At 46.2% G+C, this 18,512-nt stretch overlaps 1 protein-coding gene across 5 annotated transcripts; it reads left to right on the top strand.

Moving 5' to 3' along the window:
* Window positions 1–9,326: 9,326 nt before the first annotated feature.
* On the top strand, window positions 9,327–17,672 carry FAM118A (family with sequence similarity 118 member A). Of its 5 annotated transcripts, XM_064654050.1 has the most exons (9): window positions 9,593–10,402; window positions 10,637–10,692; window positions 11,560–11,812; window positions 12,752–12,973; window positions 13,574–13,702; window positions 14,483–14,768; window positions 16,007–16,039; window positions 17,093–17,233; window positions 17,333–17,672. In XM_064654050.1, the coding sequence occupies exons 1-8, from the start codon at window positions 10,364–10,366 to the stop codon at window positions 17,188–17,190; spliced, it is 1,116 nt and encodes a 371-aa protein (XP_064510120.1). In that variant the 5' UTR covers window positions 9,593–10,363; the 3' UTR covers window positions 17,191–17,233; window positions 17,333–17,672. The 5 variants fall into 5 exon arrangements, with proteins under 5 accessions (XP_064510123.1, XP_064510120.1, XP_064510119.1 ...); XM_064654053.1 differs by lacking the exons at window positions 9,593–10,402; window positions 17,333–17,672 and adding an exon at window positions 9,327–9,521 and having other exon boundaries at window positions 17,093–17,331; XM_064654049.1 differs by lacking the exon at window positions 17,333–17,672 and having other exon boundaries at window positions 9,594–10,402; window positions 17,093–17,331.
* Window positions 17,673–18,512: the final 840 nt, after the last annotated feature.

The raw sequence follows: 18,512 nt of genomic DNA, 5'->3' as shown, positions 1-18,512 counted from the left end.
GACCAGGATATGCATTGTTTTTCATGCTGCATCACTCAAGTAATTCCAAATGTTCCCTGGAATGTATTGCATCAGCTTCACCAGCCTCTCCCTTGCACCAAACAGCTCAAGGAACAGTTCCCAGCTTCAGGCATGTGAGATTTACAGCCTGATTCCAAACACACTAAAGTCTACAGGGGTCTTTGTTAAGACAGATGGCTTTAGACCAGTCTCCTCAAATGTCTTTGCTGGTTGAGTGATGAAAGGGCTCCATTTAAATGGGTACCCTAAAAATGGATTGAGTGACTGCATTTAGGATAAACCCAGAAGCACAGGTACAGATTTAGGGTAGATGTGAAAGTAAAAATAAACATTTCTTAACAGGATGAGGAATAGTGACAAATTTAACCCAAATTCTGTTTTCAAAACTCCCTCCAAACAATTGAATCCCATTGAAGACTTTGATTTAGATTCTTCAAATGACTAATACCACATGATCCTATAATTTTTCAGTCTTCCTCTGTTAAAACTATTATTGTTTTGACTGCAGTGACATAATATGTAGGGGGAAAACCCCTAATGCAGAGCTGAATGAAAGACATGGAGCAAGCTGATTTCACAGGACTACTGCAGCAACCCTTTGTGCTCTCTTTAGTCTTCCCCAGGGTTGATTTCCCTATTTTGGTGGAAGATCTGCCCTAAGGGCTCACACAGGCTGGGGACAGTGTAATCTTTCAGCTGCACTTGGTTCTCTTTCCTTGCCCTTCCCCTGCACTGAACAGACACGCAGGGAGTGGAACCTTTCCCTGCTCAACAGCCGGGGGCGTTTCTGCTCCCACCTCACTCAGTGTTTACACGTCTGTGCTGCACACAAACGGCACTTTTGTTTATTTACATGCACGTGTGTATTGCTTTTGCCTCACGGGGTAAATGTAGCCTGGAAGAGAAGAGCTGTGGAACAGTGGAAGTGGAGCAGGATGGCAGGGGGTTCCCTACATCACTAACATTCTCCCCCAGACCTCCAAAAGCTTACCTGCAGGCACGGTATTACACTGGCTTGATTACACAGACATTAAATGGTAAATCCAGTGCAATATCTTGATGGAAGTAGCCCACTATTAGATAAATTCATATTTAATTTTACTAAAATAACACTGCACTGACTGAAACCCAGTCTTACTAAACTTAATTTCTGTAGCTGACATAGTTTATTTCAAGACATGCCTTCAGGTATTAGTCTGAACTTATGACTATTTAAATATACATAAAACCTTATCTTTCAATTTTTAAATACTTTAAATTTTTAACTATTTTAACTATTTTAAAACATTTTAAAACCTTTTATTTTTTAAAATATTTTAAAATATATTCTTACACTGAGATATAAACTCAAACAAGACAGCTTTGAAATCTGCTGCACTGTCTTTAACATCTTGTAGTTCAGGGGTGAGTTGTTTTGTGTTTTAGGGCTAAGTTTAACAAGGGTCACTTGGAAGGTAAGAGCCAAGAACATCAGAGAGTGCTGTTCTGCTTTTTGTTACTACATGCCTGCTGCTGTTTGGCTGCATTGTAGCAACATCTGCTGAATGCAAAAACAAACAAACAAAGAAAACCACAAAAAAATCCAACCAAACAAAAACCACCCAAGTATAAAAGAGCCAAATGATGATTTCTTTCCAGATAGTAGGAACTACCAATATAAAATAACTGCTGTTAAAGTGGGTTCTGGTGTTTTTATTAACAAAAAAACTTTTTTCCTTTTTTTCCAGGAGGGGGGAAACCCTGGGAAAGGTGCTCAGAGAATCTGTGGATTCTGCACCCTTACACGTTCAAACCTTGCCAAGATACTGAGCAGTCTGACATAGTTCTGCTTTGAATGATGGACCAGATGATCTCCAGAGGCCTCTTCCAACCTAAGCTGTATGTCATGACACTGTTTACATGCTCACATATACACACCAGGTGTATTGCTTTTGCAATACAGAAATAAACTATTCACAAATGCACCCTTATGCAGCTAAAAATAAACATGGTATGAATGGAATACGTAGGTTATACAGTAGAGTTGCCACACATGTAAACTAATACAAAGTGCATCTTCCAAGCAATTACCATCACCACACATGATGGGTTTTACCTTTCTTTGAGGCCATCTGAGAGGCATCAGCTGCAGGGCACCGGGCCAAGCACTGCTTAAAACCTCCTGCAAGTCACAAAGCACTTGGCACGGGGTTCATCTCTAAAAGGAGTTGTTTCTGCTTGAGTACACCATTCTAGTTTCTAGGAACTGCTAAGATACACCAGGCACTGCCAGTTAAACCACTTTTGTATATACTGTTGTCCCTATTTGCACTGTGCAACATTTCAGAGATCCTCCTTTGTAAAAACAAGAGCTCCTTGTGCCATCTGTCCTGCAATCAGACAGCAACCCTACCTCAGCCTCTGAGATAGCTCTCTGTTTGCTTTTGTACCCCTGAATTTGTTCTGCACAATGGGGAAAAAAAGCTCCAAATCACATTCCTGGAAAAGACTAGATTTTTTTGCATACTGCTGCACTTTTGTACAATAGGTTATTAGCATGGATTTAGGTAACAAAAATAGAATGCAGGATTCCCCTTACATCATTCAAGATACATTATTCAATGCCAAGATGAAAAAGATATTTGCTTTAAGGCAAACACTTATATTGTACATTTTAATACTTTAAGCCCACATATTCCCTTTTTTTTTTTTTAATTCCTTTACTGTGTTTGAAAACTGGGGGTATTGCACATGCCTGGTACCCTCCCAATATTATACACCATTTTCTCATAAATGGAATATTAATGTTATTATTTCCACAGACTTATCTACACGAGGCACTGAATGATCTGCAGCTGAACCAGCGTGCATTGTTTCACTTACAACATCCCTGGGCACTCCTCACACGAGTCCTGGATTCCCTCCTGCAGGAGCACTGGGTTCTGGGAGGATTTAAAAACCACTTCTGAGCTGAAAGAAGAAACAGACAAGCCAGTCAGATTTCGAAATGCGTTTAGTTAACAAGATAAAACTCCAGGAGACACTTAAATTATTATTTTTTTACGGGTGGTGTTCTAGTTTGATTTGGTACCTGGTTTGATTTGAGTCACCCCGCATCAGGAGCTGTGGGGCACCTCAACCCACTTCCACTGAAGGGGGAGGGCTCCTTTTTGTGGTGTTTGGGATAAAAGAGGGCTGAATACAGGGATATCTCTGGGAGAAGAGGGGGTGAGGCGCAGCTCCGGCGCCGCAGGGTCCCCGGTTCCCGAGCGGGGAGGGTCGGCTGAGGGACACGGGGCTGTGAGGGGGCGATGGAGCCCCGGGGGTGGCTGAGGGGCAGCTCCTGGGGCACTGGGCACAGCCCGGGCAGGGCACTCACCCACCGAACGCACCTTTCTGCGTTAGGGAATGACGCTGCGGCTCCTCACTGCTCTCCCGCTTGCCCGTCCTGCAGGGGAAGGGCTGAGTTTTGCCCCCCTCTGGTGCCAGGGATGTGACGAGGGGGGACCCCCGCGCCCCTCCTTGCCGTGAGGGGGGGGTGTGTGCTGTGGGGCAGCTCGAGGCCGCAGGGCCGCACCTGAAACCTGCAGCACACCTGAGACCTGCAGCACACCTGAGACTGCTCAGCCCTGATGGGCTGCAGGGTCCGTGTCCATAGCTCTGTGCCCACATCCGAAACCTGGAACACACCTGAACTCGCTCAGCCCTGATGGGCTGCAGGGTCCGTGTCCATAGCTCTGTGCCCGCACCTGAAACCTGGAACACACCTGAACCCGCTCAGCCCTGACGGGCTGGAGGCTCTGCACCGGTATCTCTGCCAGGAGCTTCACTGCACCCTGATGTTCCAGCCTGAGGGAACAGAGCAGCTCCTGAAACGGCTCCTGAAGCTGCCGGGCACCCCCGGGCACATTTGGGTGAAGCGTGGCGATCCCAAAGAGGATCACGATTGCCCAGCACAGCTGAGGTAAGTGCCCTGCCACAGGGGAGGCAGGCGGGAGTGCTGCCTCTCCCTTGGCACGAACCCAGCTTTAGGAATGACCAGAGGCTGCGCTGGCACAACCGGCCACTGGAGAGGCACCGATGTATAGGAGAGCAGGCTTGTTAGTTCTGCTCATCGAGAAGTAATTTACTGCAGTTTATTTTCACTTGGTGACTCAGAAATGCTCTCCCCAGCGTTCCCTGGCGCTGTCAGGTGCAGTGGCAGCTGCTTTCCTTTGCCAGCACTCCCCACTCTACAGCCCAGGGTCTGCTGGGGTGCTGCCATGGGAAGGTTATGCTCTCAAGGTGTCTTAGGTGTGATCTCATCTCAACAGCTGTGACAGCAGAAGAGGAAGGAAACCATTTGTTTTAAGTGTCCCAAGGAGAAAAGTGCATTATGGGGGAGGAAGGAAGAGGTAAGGGCAATACAGCCCGCAAAAACCTGGGATTGATTGATTGATAGATAGATAGATAGATAGATAGATAGATAGATAGATAGATAGATAGATAGATAGATAGATAGATAGATAGATAGATAAATAACTAAATAACTAAAACTGCACTGAAGGGAAAGAGAGAGTGATCACGAGTGGGATTTACAGAGCAAACAGACCAGAATTAGGCAGTGGGAAGAAAGGGAAGCTGAAATGTGTTGTGCAGGGTAACTAAGATGGGAAGGAATCATGGACTGGGGTGATGGGAGAGGGAAAGAAGAGGGGAGAGCCAGATGGAATTGTCTGCATGTAAAACAGAGGGAGAGCTCTGTGAGTGAGCAAAACAGATGCCTGTGCTGGGCAATGAGCCTGGGCTTACTCTATTCCTTATTACTAGGCTACAGCATACACAGGAAGATCAAATGAGAAGCAATTTGGAATTATTTAAATGGAAAGCAAGAATGAAAAAGGAGTCAGGGTGTAAAGGATACAGATGCAAAAATCAAGGTGCAAAAGGGTTTAGCATCACTTAGCCATTAAGCACTTTAACATTTACAAAGCGATTCCATGGGGTTTATTACAATTATTTACTCAGGTAAGTGGTTTACCGGGGCCACAGAGGATAACTGCTTATTCTTGGTTTCCCACCTTGGCTGAGCAGTTGATGGTTCTGATTGTTCCCACCTCCACCATGCCAGAGCTCCTGTGGGATCAGGGAGTGACTCATGGCTCCCCTGGTTTGGTCAAGGGATATCAGGAGCTTCTGAGGATGAGGGGGGTGAGTGTGTGTGTGTGTGCACCCCCACACCATCACAAGTGTCTGTGTATTTACAGCAGGTTAGCTTTTCTCCTGTTATCAGTTCCTTTCTTCACTTGGGTGACAAAGGTCCTTGAATTGCTTCTAAAGTCTCCTGCCCTGAAAACACAGGATGGAATTTTGTCTGTATGTCTTGCACAAACCTTACCCTCCCAGCAATGTTAAAAGAATGCTATGGCTGCAAATTCAAGCAGAGGGCTGTGTTTGTAAGGTTATTAAATACAAAAGAAGTAGCCATTGGAAGATAAAAGCCCACCCATCAGGGGAAAACCCAACTTTATTATTTCATACCACATCTGATCTGTTCTAACACAGCAATTAACACCTCTGCTTTTGTCCCTCATTTATACGTATTTTATTTATGAAAATATTTTGGCAAGCATTTGATATTTGACAACCAAGAAAGACCTTTTTGCCATTTCACCAACAAGGTCTTACAATAATATTCCCAAGGTTAATTTCCCTGACCCAGTTATGTTTTTTAACAGCAGCAACTTACTCAGGCAAAATCTGAGTATTTGCAACATCCAGTCTGGCTTTCTCTCTGCCCATTCTTTACAGTAATATGCTTGGTTTAAATCCATTCCTTCCAGTCTCTGGAATGTTTTGTTTCCTTTTCCTTTTTCTCTCTCTTCTTTTTTTTTTTTTTTAATTTTTTTTTAAAGCTGTCTTCTCTTTGGTTTTGTTTTGCTCCTTTTTTCCATTACAGTTCTGTCTCTCTGCAATGGTTTTCCTCTCTCTCCCACTGCTGCACACGTTGTTGCTGTCCAGAACAGATAAGGACCTTGTGACAGAGATCCTTTGTTGGCTTTTTTTTTTTTATTTTGGTCAGAAAAGTGCAAAATACAACCTCTTTAATCAAAGGACATTCCAGCCAGTTACACTCCTCAGTTCTTCAAAGCAAACTCATATACTCAGACTTTGCTACAAACAAGTTCAAACCAAAGTCAAGGTCAGAAAGACAGCATTAACAGAGCTCATTTCCCCCAGCATTTACCCTGTTTCATATGTACTTTTTTCACATGTGATGTACTGAAATGCTCACGCTTTTAGTGTTGCTAACAGAAGGCAGATGTGAGGGGGTAGGTGCAAGGGAAGGCAGCACTGCCTGTAATTACGCTCTGTTAGGTAACATTTGACTGTGGGGAGACCTTGTTGCTGTCTGTCTCTGAAGATGTGCTTGTCACTTGGCAGCTTTAAAAATACACCTGCAGTTACATCCAGAATTATTTTACAGATCCTGTCACTCCTCAGGACACACAGATAGTGCTGGAAGTCAAAACTTGTCTTTTAAAGTTAATCTCTACATTCAATCAGGGGTGAACTCTGAGTGAACTGACTGGCTTTCGAAACATACTTTGCATTTCTGATACTATCTTCCTTCTTAAAAGTATTTTATAAACTGGTCTGTTTACCAAGATGCCAAACTAGTAAGATCCAGTCAACTCTGAAGTAGAAAAGAGCAATCCCCTCACAGGGAGTAACCAGCACTTCCACTGTGCAAGGAATTTTATCTCAATCAACAGGGGCAGGTCAGTTCCCTGCTATGGAAAAAATCAAGACACGAGTTAGTTGGTGTCTTCAAGATACTTTTCAGCAACCTCAGTAAGCTTTCGTGACAAGTTTTACTTGTTTTCTTTCAAACCAGCAGGTTCTGGCATAAAGTGAACTAGTATTTAACTTATCATAGCTTTTCAAAGAGCAGGATGCCAAAAGCAAACCAGCATTCCACCTCAGTGCAGGGAACCACAGCTGAACAATCAGATGCACTGCCTCTCCCAGCCAAACCCCACCAGCTGCATTTCTTAGCCTGACTACATCCTTTCAAGTAATAGCTCCAAAGTCTGCAAAAAAGCCCCAAACAAGCAACTGAATTAATGTGTTGTTTGGTACACTTGGATAAACACAGATTTACCACGAGACAGGGATCCATTCTGCCTGAATCGAGTGGGAAGCTGCTGTAGGTATTTCCTGAAGTGTGTGTTTCGCCTCTCAGACATCCTCGATTGCCTTTCTTTGTTGCTGCTTGAAAGAAACTCCTTTCTATTTCAAAGTTCACAGGTTTCAACTCACTCCAAAATCCTCTTCTCACTGTGACTTCTGCTCCTGAATTTTCTGTCATTTTTCTCTTAATGGTGCTGGCCTGTCACTGTCATATTTAATTGTTCACATTTCAGAATAATACCATGGTAATACAACAGATAATGTCACCTCTTGTACATTTGGAACAGTATCTAAACCTCCCTTTGGTGGTATTTTGTGTGGTTACTTTTGTAATGTGCTTAATTGGGAAGTATTGATATTCTTTGTCCTTAGTGACTTTCCCAACTCCTTGCAAGGAAATCCAGAGCTTATGTAATGTATTATTGTTGTGAGTACTGTTGGGGTTTTAAAATAATAGGTTAAGGATATAAAAGGAGAAAAACTTATAGGAAAAGATAATAACATTTCTCAGATTAATTGATTCAGACTGAAAAATGGAAGTGCTTTCAAAGTGCTTTTCAAATTTCTTCACAAAAATTTCCTCTCACGTTATTTTTTAATGAATGTGAACCAAAGAAGAATATTAGGCACTGTAGATCTACAGGATGGGCCTGACCTTGAGGCTCAAGCTCAGGCAAATATTTAGCAAGTCTTTTAACTGCTATCTACAGCTGACAAAATATTCTAAGACACTCAACAAATTCTTTAGTAATACATTCCAAAGTCATTACAATGCAGTGTCAAATAGCATTCCAAGCTGGATTTCATACACTGTTTCTGGGGTTTAGGGAGAAGAATATCACCTGGTTCTTTTAAACCACAGTCTTTACCCTTCAGGTTTATTGAACTCTCAATATCAGCATGCTAAAATTCCTTGCTGCCTTGACTGGCAGCAGGGAAGGGTGAAGGGCAAAGAGCCAGAGGCTCTGCAGAGCTTCCCCAGCTCCATCACACCTCAGTTTTCAGGTGACATTGGTTACATTCTTCCTTCTCCCTTCCTGTTCTCCCTGATCCTACCTTCCTTGTCACTAGGAATATGATTCTCCAAATATTTGCTAAGCCTTTCTAGGGGCTGGAGTACAGTGATATAAGGAAAGTGAGAAGGTGAGGAGTGATGTTTAGGGACTATTACAGACAGCTCACAAGGACACGGTGTTCTTACACCAATTAAAAGTCGGTGATTTCAGTGTGTTTTTGCCAAAACACTGGATATGAAGTAAAAACTGGGTATCCTTACCAGAGTAAGGATATCCTTACTATACCACAATATCCATCCACACTGCCTTTTAATGAACAAACCAGAAGGGTCAGGTCTGTCATATCAGCATGCAAAACCTGTGAGTCCCAACTGTACCTGAAAACAATGGAAGTGAATGACTGCAGAAACAAAGGAAATGTTTTAATGCCTGTGTTTGGGGAGTTTATGCCAAGAAGTGCTTCAGGTCTTTAAAAGTCTGTGAAATGGTACCATGAGTAGAATTATAGAACCACAGAATGGTTTCATGTCGAAGAGACCTTAAAAATTATCTTGTTTCCCCCCTGCCATGGGCAGGGACACCTTCCACCAGCCCAGGTTGCTCCAAGCCCCGTCCAACCTGGCTTGGGCACTTCCAGGGCTGGGGCAGCCACAGCTTCTCTGGGCAACCTGTGCCAGGGCCTCCCCACCCTCACAGGGAAGAATTGCTTCCATATGTAGCCCTGAAAACTCCAATTACCACATTAAACCCGAGAATGATTCATTTCCAACGCAAGTTTTACGACTGGAATTTTGGGGGTACAGGTCTGGAACAGCCTGCCTTGGCACAATCCTAGCCTTTTTTCCTCCTCCGACCGCCAGGATTTCGTGCGCAGAGCTGCAAAGAGCGAGTCGGGCTGTCCACCGAGCGCCAGAACAAACCACGCTGGGGGGACTCGGGAGCTGTAGGCTTTGGCTTTAAGAGATCAGGAGCCAAAAAAAAAAAAAAGAGAGAGAGAGGGGAGGGGAGGAGGCTGTGGCTGTCGGCGGTGGGATGCGCCGAGCCGAGCTGCCCCCTGTCCCTGCCCCGGTGGCCGTGCCCAGGTGAGCCGTGCCCAGGTGAGCCGTGCCCAGGTGAGCCGCGCCCAGGTGAGCCGCGCTGTGCCGTGCCCAGGTGAGCCGTGCCCAGGTGGGCCGTGCCCAGGTGGGCCGTGCCCAGGTGAGCGGTGCCCAGGTGAGCCGTGCCCAGGTGAGCCGTGCCCAGTGACCCGCGCTGTGCCACCCGCTGTCCCCGCACCGCGCCCAGGATGCTGCGGCCGCCGCCAGCCCCGCCTCGCCGGTAGAGCTGCGGAAGGTAACGCTGCCGCCTCCTCCCGCTCCTTCTTCCTTCTGGATTTAGCTCTGCGTTCCTCTCGCCCCCGTCCCTCTCCTCCCTAAGGCTCCCGTCGCCTCCCCGTTCCCTTGCACCGACCCCGCTGTCCCGCGGGGTCCCTCCTGCTGCCGCCGGGCCCGGGCGTGTGTCACACCCCGCGGGGCTGGGGGTTGGCCTGGCAGGGGATTTAAGGGTTTTTAAGCGTTTCCCGGGAGCCGAGGCCGTTCCCATCTCCGTCCCCGGGGCTCAGACGTGTCCGTGTCCCCCCGCCCGCCCCCGGGCCGCGGGTTTGGGGCCGGTTTTAAGCAAACCCCGTCAGCAAGCCCTGCCTTTGGAGCTGCCGGAACGCGCCGGCAGTGCGGCTGTTTCCCGGGCGCCGGGCAAGGCTGGGAATCCCTCCGGGTCATTCCCGGGATCGGCAGGAGCGGCTGTCCTGCCCAGCCTCCTGCTCCCGGCCTGGCTTTTCCCGGGGGGAAGCGGCGGGCGGGTCCGGAGCATCCCTTTGCCCGCGGCTGCCCTGGGGTTGGAGCGCTCGGGGCGTTTTTCGGACGTGGAACTCCCTGGAAACACTCGTCCCGTTAAACCTTTGGCTCGGAGCTTCAGTCTTCTTGTTTCATAGATAGATCCTTAAATGAGACTTATTGCCCTGAGCAGCAGCAAAAGGTGAAATTCGGAGGTGTTTGGATGTCCCCGCCGTGTGTTCGGAGCCAGGACCCGGCTCCCATCGCGGCTGTCCGGCGTTCCCGCATCACTGCGGCTCCCACCGTGCCACGACGGAACCTGGGGGGCGAGCAGCTGCCCCCGCCCTTGGGCAGTGCCAGGGGATGTTCCAGAGCAGTTCCCGGTGCTCCGACCGCGGGGAGGTTTGACCCCTTCTCACTTGCGGCTCTTCAGCCCTGAGGGGTGGGCGGTTGTTGCTCCCGCATCCTTGTACAGCTCCTGCTTCCAGGAACCAGCTCCGGGAGCTAAAGGGAAACAGCGAGGTCTGAAATGTTGGTATTGACAACATTTGACAGTATCTCGCCTGTGGTGAGATGATGCTTTTATTGAATTTGAGAATTTCTACTGTAATTAATAAAGGTTTTTGTTTTATTCAGGGCTCAGAGATGGATTCACCAGAACGAGCCACAATTAGAAGTGAGCAGAAATCCAGGTAACTTGTGTTGGAAAGGTTATGTTTATGTGTCTGTGTGTCTATGTACACACATATATGTATTTATTTGAGTGTCTCAATGACAATCTGAAACCACAGGGGGCATAAACTACTGAATACTGGATACAAGAACATCATGCATGAAAACTTGAAGTGATTCCAGTAACTAGTTTCTCCACGGACCAAGTGCTTCATGCTCAGTTAAGCCGTTTGTGAGGAATGAATAATGAACTTCCTGAGAGGAAACAATTTGGGCTGAATGTAGCAGGCAGGGATGGGGGGTCATCAGATGCATTTTCTTTGTAGGCAGGAGCTGGCAACCCTGTCTACATTTATTTATTGCTTTGCCTGAGGCCATTTCAAGTTAAACACTGTAGTTTGAGTTAGTTTCAGGTGCTTGTGAAACAAGAGGTGCTAAACATCCATGTCACCAGGAATTGAAAGATCTGTAAAGGTAGTTGGAAAGTCAGGGGTGTTTTGAGATTCTGTGTTACTGAAATCCCTGTTTGTACAGAAGTGATTTCGCTGTATGGTTTAAAAGCATTTTCACTTCTCTGCTGAGTAATCAAGGATTGTCCTGACAGTTCCCTGTGCTGATTTGTGCAGGGAGTGTGGACACAGCACAGATTCACCTCTGAGAGGGATCTGTGGGTAGTAACATCTGAGCAGTGGGTTGGATGGACCCTTGATCTGAACCAGCATGACTGCTGTGTTCACATATCCTGCACTGAGCACAAACGAGAATGAAGATACTGCTGCTTCCCGGGAAAAAAATAACGGAAAAAAATAATTTCTTTGAAGCATTGTGCCTTCAGGATGGGTGGGAAATGCGCTGTGCACAGGGAATTTTTGTTTCCCGTTTCCCAGGAAGTTCCTGAAGAGCCTGGTGCGGAAGCAGCCGCGGGAGCTGCTGGTGGTGCTCGGGACGGGCGTGAGCGCCGCGGTGGCCCCGGGGATCCCGGCCCTGTGCTCCTGGAGGAGCTGCATCGAGGCCGTGCTGGGAGCAGCCGAGCAGCTGGAGGTGCTGCACCCCGGGGACGTGGCGGAATTCCGCAAGAAGGTCACCAAGGAGAGGGACCTGCTCGTGGTTGCCCACGACCTCATCAGGAAGATGTCACCGGTGAGCGTGTCTGTGACCTCTGCTCGTTTCTAAAACTACTCTGTGCTTTTATTCGGTTACCAACAAAAACCTGTTTCCAAAGCTTGACCTTTTTTCTGGTGCAAATGGCCACTTTGTGGGCAATCACATAACACACCGTATGTTTTGGAGAGCCTAAAGCATCCCTGGGTTTTAGTGTGAGTCAGCTTTCATCAGAATTAATGCAAGCAGGAGTCCTGGCTGTTAAATATTCGCTGTGATTCACTTCTGGGAAATGAAAGGGGAATTTGCAGCTCTGTGGAAAAAACTAGGAGGACCCTGAAAATACAGGTGGGCCCTGACCCTACTGATGGCCTTGGCCACACAGAGTGAATCACTTCCCTAAGGACAGTCCCTACATGCCCAGGTTCTCAACCATCCACTGAGTTTCCAGAGGTTCTCAGACTCTGTTAAGCCCTTTGCCAAGTCTTCCTTTTAGCTGAAATATTCAGGGTGACAGACATAGCCCCAAGTGTAGGCTGTGGGGAATGTTTTGCAACATGTGGGCAGCCTCTCTACAGTCCCAGTATAATAATTACCCCACTGTTGAGGGGACTCTGTCTGTGTTTATGGTAGATTTAATCATTAATAACAGTTTTCTCAGCCAGGAAGGGAAAAACAGAAAAAAAGAAATTGCCACCTTCAGTAGTATATCCCAGACTCTGAATCCAGGGAATGGTAATTTTAGTGCTGTTTTCTTGTACCTGTATTACAAGCTCTCTTGAGAAACCCAGCCTAATGTTTGGAGCTACACTGAGTGGAGGCACCACTGGAAAATGAATTGGGATTTATTTTGGGTGGTTTTGCTCGGTGTGCTGTGCAAGCCCTCCGTGCTCTGGCATTAAGTCTCCAGGTGAAGTGGGTTCCTGTGGGAGGCAGGGATCATGGAGCTGATGAAGTGTTCCTCTGCTCTCTCCTCAGCGTACCGGGGACACGAAGCCCAACTTCTTCCAGGATTGCTTGATGGAGGTGTTTGATAACTTGGAGCAGCACATCCAGAACCCTGTGGTCCTGCAGTCCATCCTGAGGCTCATGGAGAGAGGCACAATGGTTCTGACCACAAACTATGATAATTTGCTCGAGATATTTGGCCAGCAACAGGGCAAACCTATGGAATCTTTAGACCTTAAAGACAGGGATAAGGTATGATGAGAGCAGTAAAATTAGTAGATTTAATATAAGACAAGGCAGCTCGAAAGCTTCATTGAAAAATGTTTTCCTGTTTAAACAGTGTCAAGACTAAAGCTTGTTAATTGGTAGAGCATGTCTATAAGCTGCAGCAGATGCCCAGACATTTCTTTTATGTGTCTCTTTATTCTGAGTAATCTGGTAACAGTCACCAAGGAGAATTTCAGTGACCCATTTATTGACCAGTTCCCCACATTCACTGTGAAAAACCCACAGATTTATTTAACGTCTGTGAAGTCATTGTTAAAATCCCAAGCAGGATTTCACCTGGCTGGTGAAATTGTGCTGTTCCTACCTTTCCTGTCAGTGCTGCTGGAATTTGCTGCTTGGTTGAATGCTTGTTTAGCCCCAAAAGGCAGAGGCAGCTGCAGGATCAGCTGTCACCTCTTTGTTATGATTTCAAGTGAGCTGTGTGATTAGCAATTACAATCTCTTGCTGCAGGGAAGTGCAAAAGGAGTTATTGCTGCTTTAAGTGGTTTATAAGTCAGTCCAGCTGCTTAGATTTCCAGGATCCTGGTGATTGTGGTCCATTATAACTGTGTGATTTGCTTCAGGTTCTTCAGTGGGCCAGAGGCCACGTAAAATATGGAGTTCTTCACATTCATGGCTTATACACAGATCCCTGTGGAATGGTGCTCGACCCCTCGGGGTATAAGGATGTTACTCAGGATCCTGAAGTCATGGTTTGTGTGATCTTTACATTTGTTACCATGTTTTGCCGAACTGTTTTATCGTAATCACTGCAGACATGTTACCTAAGGCTGGGGCTGTGTGGGGTCATATAAACGAAATACTTGGGGCCCAGAGAAATGATTCAGAATTATTCAGAAAGGCAGCTGTGTTGCCAGGGCAGTGCCCTCATATACTCCTGGTAAATCACAGTCAAACCCCTCAGCTGGAGTTCTTTGTATTTGTCTCAGGAAAGAACAGGAGCCCCAAAATACTGGACACCAGGACAAGGATTCATCACCGTATGATTGCTTGGATTCATGATTTAGGGGCTTAAGCTGTTACCAGCTCTGGATCCTTGACTGAATGTCGTATCTTAGCTGGTTTAGGAACTCAAACATTCGGTCAAGAATATTAATTCTCCTTATTTACAGACTGACCTAACGGGAGCCCAGTATTCTGTCATCACAATTCTTCCAGTTTAATTTCCCTTGCTGGCAACACTTATGTGTCTGTTTAAACTTCACAGAATGGCCTGGGTTGGGAGGGACCTTAGAGGTCACCTAGTTCTAACCCCCATGTATTTGTATAACTTGGATTTTTTTTCTTTTTTGGTAGAAACAATAGTTACAAAATGTCAGTTTGGCCTGGCCCTAAAACATTTGCTTCTTTCAGCTCCCTAGTGAAGGTTCTGCTCTGCTGCTCCTTTTCAGCCTGCCTTATTTTAGCAGTCCTGACCTTGGCTTTGCCTGCTGAAGTAAATGTGGCTTTTGTTTGTTTCTGTCCCTTCACAGGAAGTTCTTCAGAACTTGTACCGGACCAAGTCCTTCCTGTTTTTGGGCTGTGGGGAGACTCTGCGTGACCAGATATTCCAAGCCCTTTTTCTTTACACAGTGAAGAACAAAGTGGATTTAGAGCATTACATGTTGGTGCTTAAAGAAAACGAAGACCACTTTTTTAAGCTGCAGGCAGACATGCTGCTGCACGGGATAAAGGTGGTGTCCTACGGGGACTGCTTCCAGCAATTCCCAGAGTACGTCCAGGACCTCACTGCTCAGATCTGCAAGCAGAGGAGCCCAGGTAAGGAAAATCCAGGGCACGTGGCCTCCTCCCCAGCACAGGCTGGGTTGAACAGGTGCCCAGCAGTGCCCTGTGTGAGCCCTGCACGAGGTGCTGACCTCGTGTGCAGCTCCTTGGCTCCTGAGGGACATGCAGGCTTGGAACACGTGGCCAAACTGTGACCAGATCTGTTTTTTGGGAATCTGTGGATTTTGGAGGTCTGTGGATTCTTGCAACTCTAATCTTGAATTCTGAATTTGCCTTTTTGTTAGCATTTGGTAAAGATGTTCACTTTGCGGATTTTTTTGGCGTGAACTATTCCAGCCTACTGAGTGTTATGTTATCTGAAATCTGACGTGTCAGGAGACTGAAGGAATTGAAGGAATTACCTGGTGGGATAACCCAGTTGAGCCACAGTATCTGATCAAGCACAGAATGGGAAATTAAATCTGTGCCTCCAATAAACGTTGGGCTTATCACAGTCAGGGCTAATGGGGAGAAACAACTCTGTCACAGGAAAGAGATTCCTTTCATGTTTTCCAAACAAGGACTGGTCTGCTATGGTTTATCCTGAGAACTGAGGAAAATAACTAAATGACCTAAATTACTATTTGACAGCTCTTTTATTTATCAACTCAGTGAAACTGTTTTGTCTAAAATTACTCCAAGTGGTGCAGAGCAGGAACCTTCCCCTTGCTCCCCCTGAAAGAAAACTGCAGGTGCATGGCCAGATTATAGCCTGCTTTTTGTGACCTGATGAATATTCCAGTTAGACTGCATTATGTTTTTCTTTCCATGGAGGCTATAAAAAAATATTTAGCACAGCATGGAGGTTTCAGGACGTTTATCTGCAGTGTAGACAACTAAAAGTAAGTTGGTGTGCAGTTCCAGACACTGAACTCAGCCTGCTGCTGTTGATGGATGTACTTTTCATAGTCTGAGCAGTACCTAGAGCCTGTTCAGTCTGGAGAATCCAATTTATTGCAGAGCAGCCAGGGAGGAAGACAGGTTTGCTTAAGGTCTAAATGGAAATGACTGCAAAATGCTCCCCTTTTCCTTGGGAATTCCTGATTGGCATCAGACGTGAGAAGAGGGACCTTACTCAGACTTGAAAGCCTTGTGATCTCAGTTACAAGGTCTCTCCCAACCAAAAACCATTTGGGGATTCTAAACACAACCTTGCTGTTTTGGGATGGTGCCTAAATTATAAAAGCTTTCTGCATGGTAACCTGTGCTGCTGCTCTCTCACACTTCTCTAGATGCTGATCGGGTGGACAGCACAACCCTGCTGGGTAAGTAACATTTTTACTGTCTCAGAAAGTTCCAGAATCCTACCAAAGAGAGAAAATACATCTCTTGTTTCCAAAGTAACTGAATGATTACTGTGCACTGCTCTACTTTACCTCCCAAAGTCTGCTGCACGCTCTCTTTTTTCCCCCTCTGATTTTCTTTCTGCTTATCAGCAGGTAACTGCTGGGTTTCAGCTGTCAGTCAAATGATAAATGATAGAAAGGAAGAGCTCCAGGAAATGTATATAAAAAGTTATTAATGCTGCCTAGAGTACTCTAAGGTAATACTAATATCCATGAGGGTTTGACTTAGATTTCCAAGCACAGGTTTCTGTTCCAAAGCCTGCCTTAAGGAGGTCTGGAAGAGTGAATCTCAAGCGTGTGGTACTGAAGGTGAATTTTCAGCTAAGCTGTTCAGGGACTTTGTGATACTTCACAGAATAAGCTGAGCAATAATACATTCCAGTTTATGGTGTAAAATAGCAAAACTTCCCTTTGAAACAACGTAGAAAGATCCCACTCCTGAGAGCTCTGTGCTGCTGCAGGGAACATCAGAAGTGTATAAAAGTAGTATTCCATTACTGTGCAGGAGGGTCTTAGTGCAGGAGGAGAACCCCCCACTCTTTCCCAACCACAGAGCACACAAGGTCCCAGACACCTGTGGGCAGGTGTAAAGTCAGAGATTAGGTTTGTAATTCCAACTGGATCTTAGGCTTACTTGTCTTGCAACTGAGTTCACGAATCCCATTTTCAATAAAGTAAAATTAGGCATCAGTAAAGGAGAAACCAAAAACTTGAGCACAATTTATTCCAGTTCCTCTTAGCATAAAGCTCCTTATAGGTAATTTTAGCTCCTGTTTACTTGTAATTTGGAATACAGACCAAGTAAAATAGACTTTCAGCAGGGTTAGTGTTATATATAATTCAGAATCCAAACCCAAGAACCTCACGGGACCAGGACTGTGTTTACCTTTGTATCTGGTGCTTGTAGTAAAAATTACACCAAGCACATGTATGTAGCAACAATTTGGGGTTTTTTTCCTTCTCCCTCCCCAGGAACTTCATGTGTGGACTGTGCTAAAAGGAAGCTGGGAGAAAGTGGCACTGACTCTCCTAAGAGGATCAAGCAGTCAGATACACCCACTAGTGAATGAAAAAAACCCAAACACCAAAGCCCACCCCAGAAGCTTTTTAACAGTAGGTGTTTTACATCTGCTGCATGGAAAGTTTTGAGCTGGTATTTCCATGGTTTTAAGTGGAATAAAACTGTACATTATTAGCCTTTCCTTTCTAAAGCTGTAAATGTGATGTGTGTGAAGCTGGAGCCACCAGTCACTCCCCTGGCACGGCCAGACCTTCAGGCTGTACCTGCAGGGTCAGACAAGTGGGTGCAACTTCTCTCAAGCCCTTTGGACCAGACTCTGCTCAGGTGAAGCCACGAGAGGTAACTTTGGAATCTCAAAAATGCCTTTTGGCACAGAAGCCTGTGAAACCAAGGGGTTTCAGTTCCTTTCCCATCAGCTGGACTGTGGGTGTGCTGTGGAGGCTGCACTCCAGGGTCTGTCAGCACAGGGCTGCTTCCAGGCTTCAGATCCCTAAACCCTGAGGAACAGGAAGTGGTGTTCCACAGTTATGGAGCCCCTGAGGAACAGGAAGTGGTGTTCCACAGTTATGGAGCCCACAGCACAGTGACCCACCTGCTCTTCACTTTCAGCACAAGGGTTTGTTTTCCTGAGTCTGGTGAGGCAGGAAGGGCTGTGCCAGTGCTGTATCCACAGGGCTCCCTGACCTCCCTGCTGGGGGTTTCTGTGGACATGTTTTACATGCTGTTACACCACAGGCTGTGCTGCCCCTTGCCTTGGACAGCAGGTGACAGAGTCCTGCTGCAGTGGAATGAAGCCCAGTTAGTATCCAGGGGTGGATCTGCAGACAATTCCTGGTGTGGACCTTTGCTGTGGGTTGAACTACTCCAAGGGTGAAGGTGGGGCACTGCAGTACCTCTTTGCCCCAGGGACTGGTACTTCTCCCACTGGGGCACCACACAGACAGAATTATTACTTGAGTGGCCTGGAAAAGCTGATCCCACAGATGGGCATGTTCAAGGCTGTTGGCAATTCCATTGCCCAGGGCTCTTTTTCTACTTCATTCATAACATTTTTTTTTTTTAATGGGAGTAAGGTACTTACTGAAAACCAACCTGTTGTCCATGACATTACCCTGTTTTGCTTAAACTGTGTAATGAATTCAGAAGGACATCTCTGAAGGTGACATACACTCTCTCAATAAAATATTTAAAGTAAACTGTTCCTGTGTAGCAGCTGTCCCTGTTCTTCAGGCTGTTCCTTTCTTCACTGCATTTTTCTGTCTCAACCACCTGTTCCCAGCAAATGGTTAAAACCCCCCAAACAAACCAGGACTTGTGTATTATCAGCACCCATACTGCTGTAGGTCAGAGACCTTTGGACACCACTGAGGC

The sequence above is a fragment of the Pseudopipra pipra genome, chromosome 5, assembly GCF_036250125.1.
Source record: "Pseudopipra pipra isolate bDixPip1 chromosome 5, bDixPip1.hap1, whole genome shotgun sequence".
Lineage (NCBI taxonomy): Eukaryota > Metazoa > Chordata > Aves > Passeriformes > Pipridae > Pseudopipra > Pseudopipra pipra.
Note: the sequence above shows the minus strand (reverse complement) of the source record. Positions and strands in the feature narration are given on the sequence as shown.

Coding starts and splice junctions, on each gene's coding strand:
- FAM118A (XM_064654050.1), top strand. CDS start 10,364: ATGTTCCAGAGCAGTTCCCGGTGCTCCGACCGCGGGGAG. Junction 11,813..12,751: donor TCATCAGGAAGATGTCACCG/GTGAGCGTGTCT, acceptor CTCTCTCCTCAG/CGTACCGGGGACACGAAGCC. Junction 12,974..13,573: donor ACCTTAAAGACAGGGATAAG/GTATGATGAGAG, acceptor GATTTGCTTCAG/GTTCTTCAGTGGGCCAGAGG.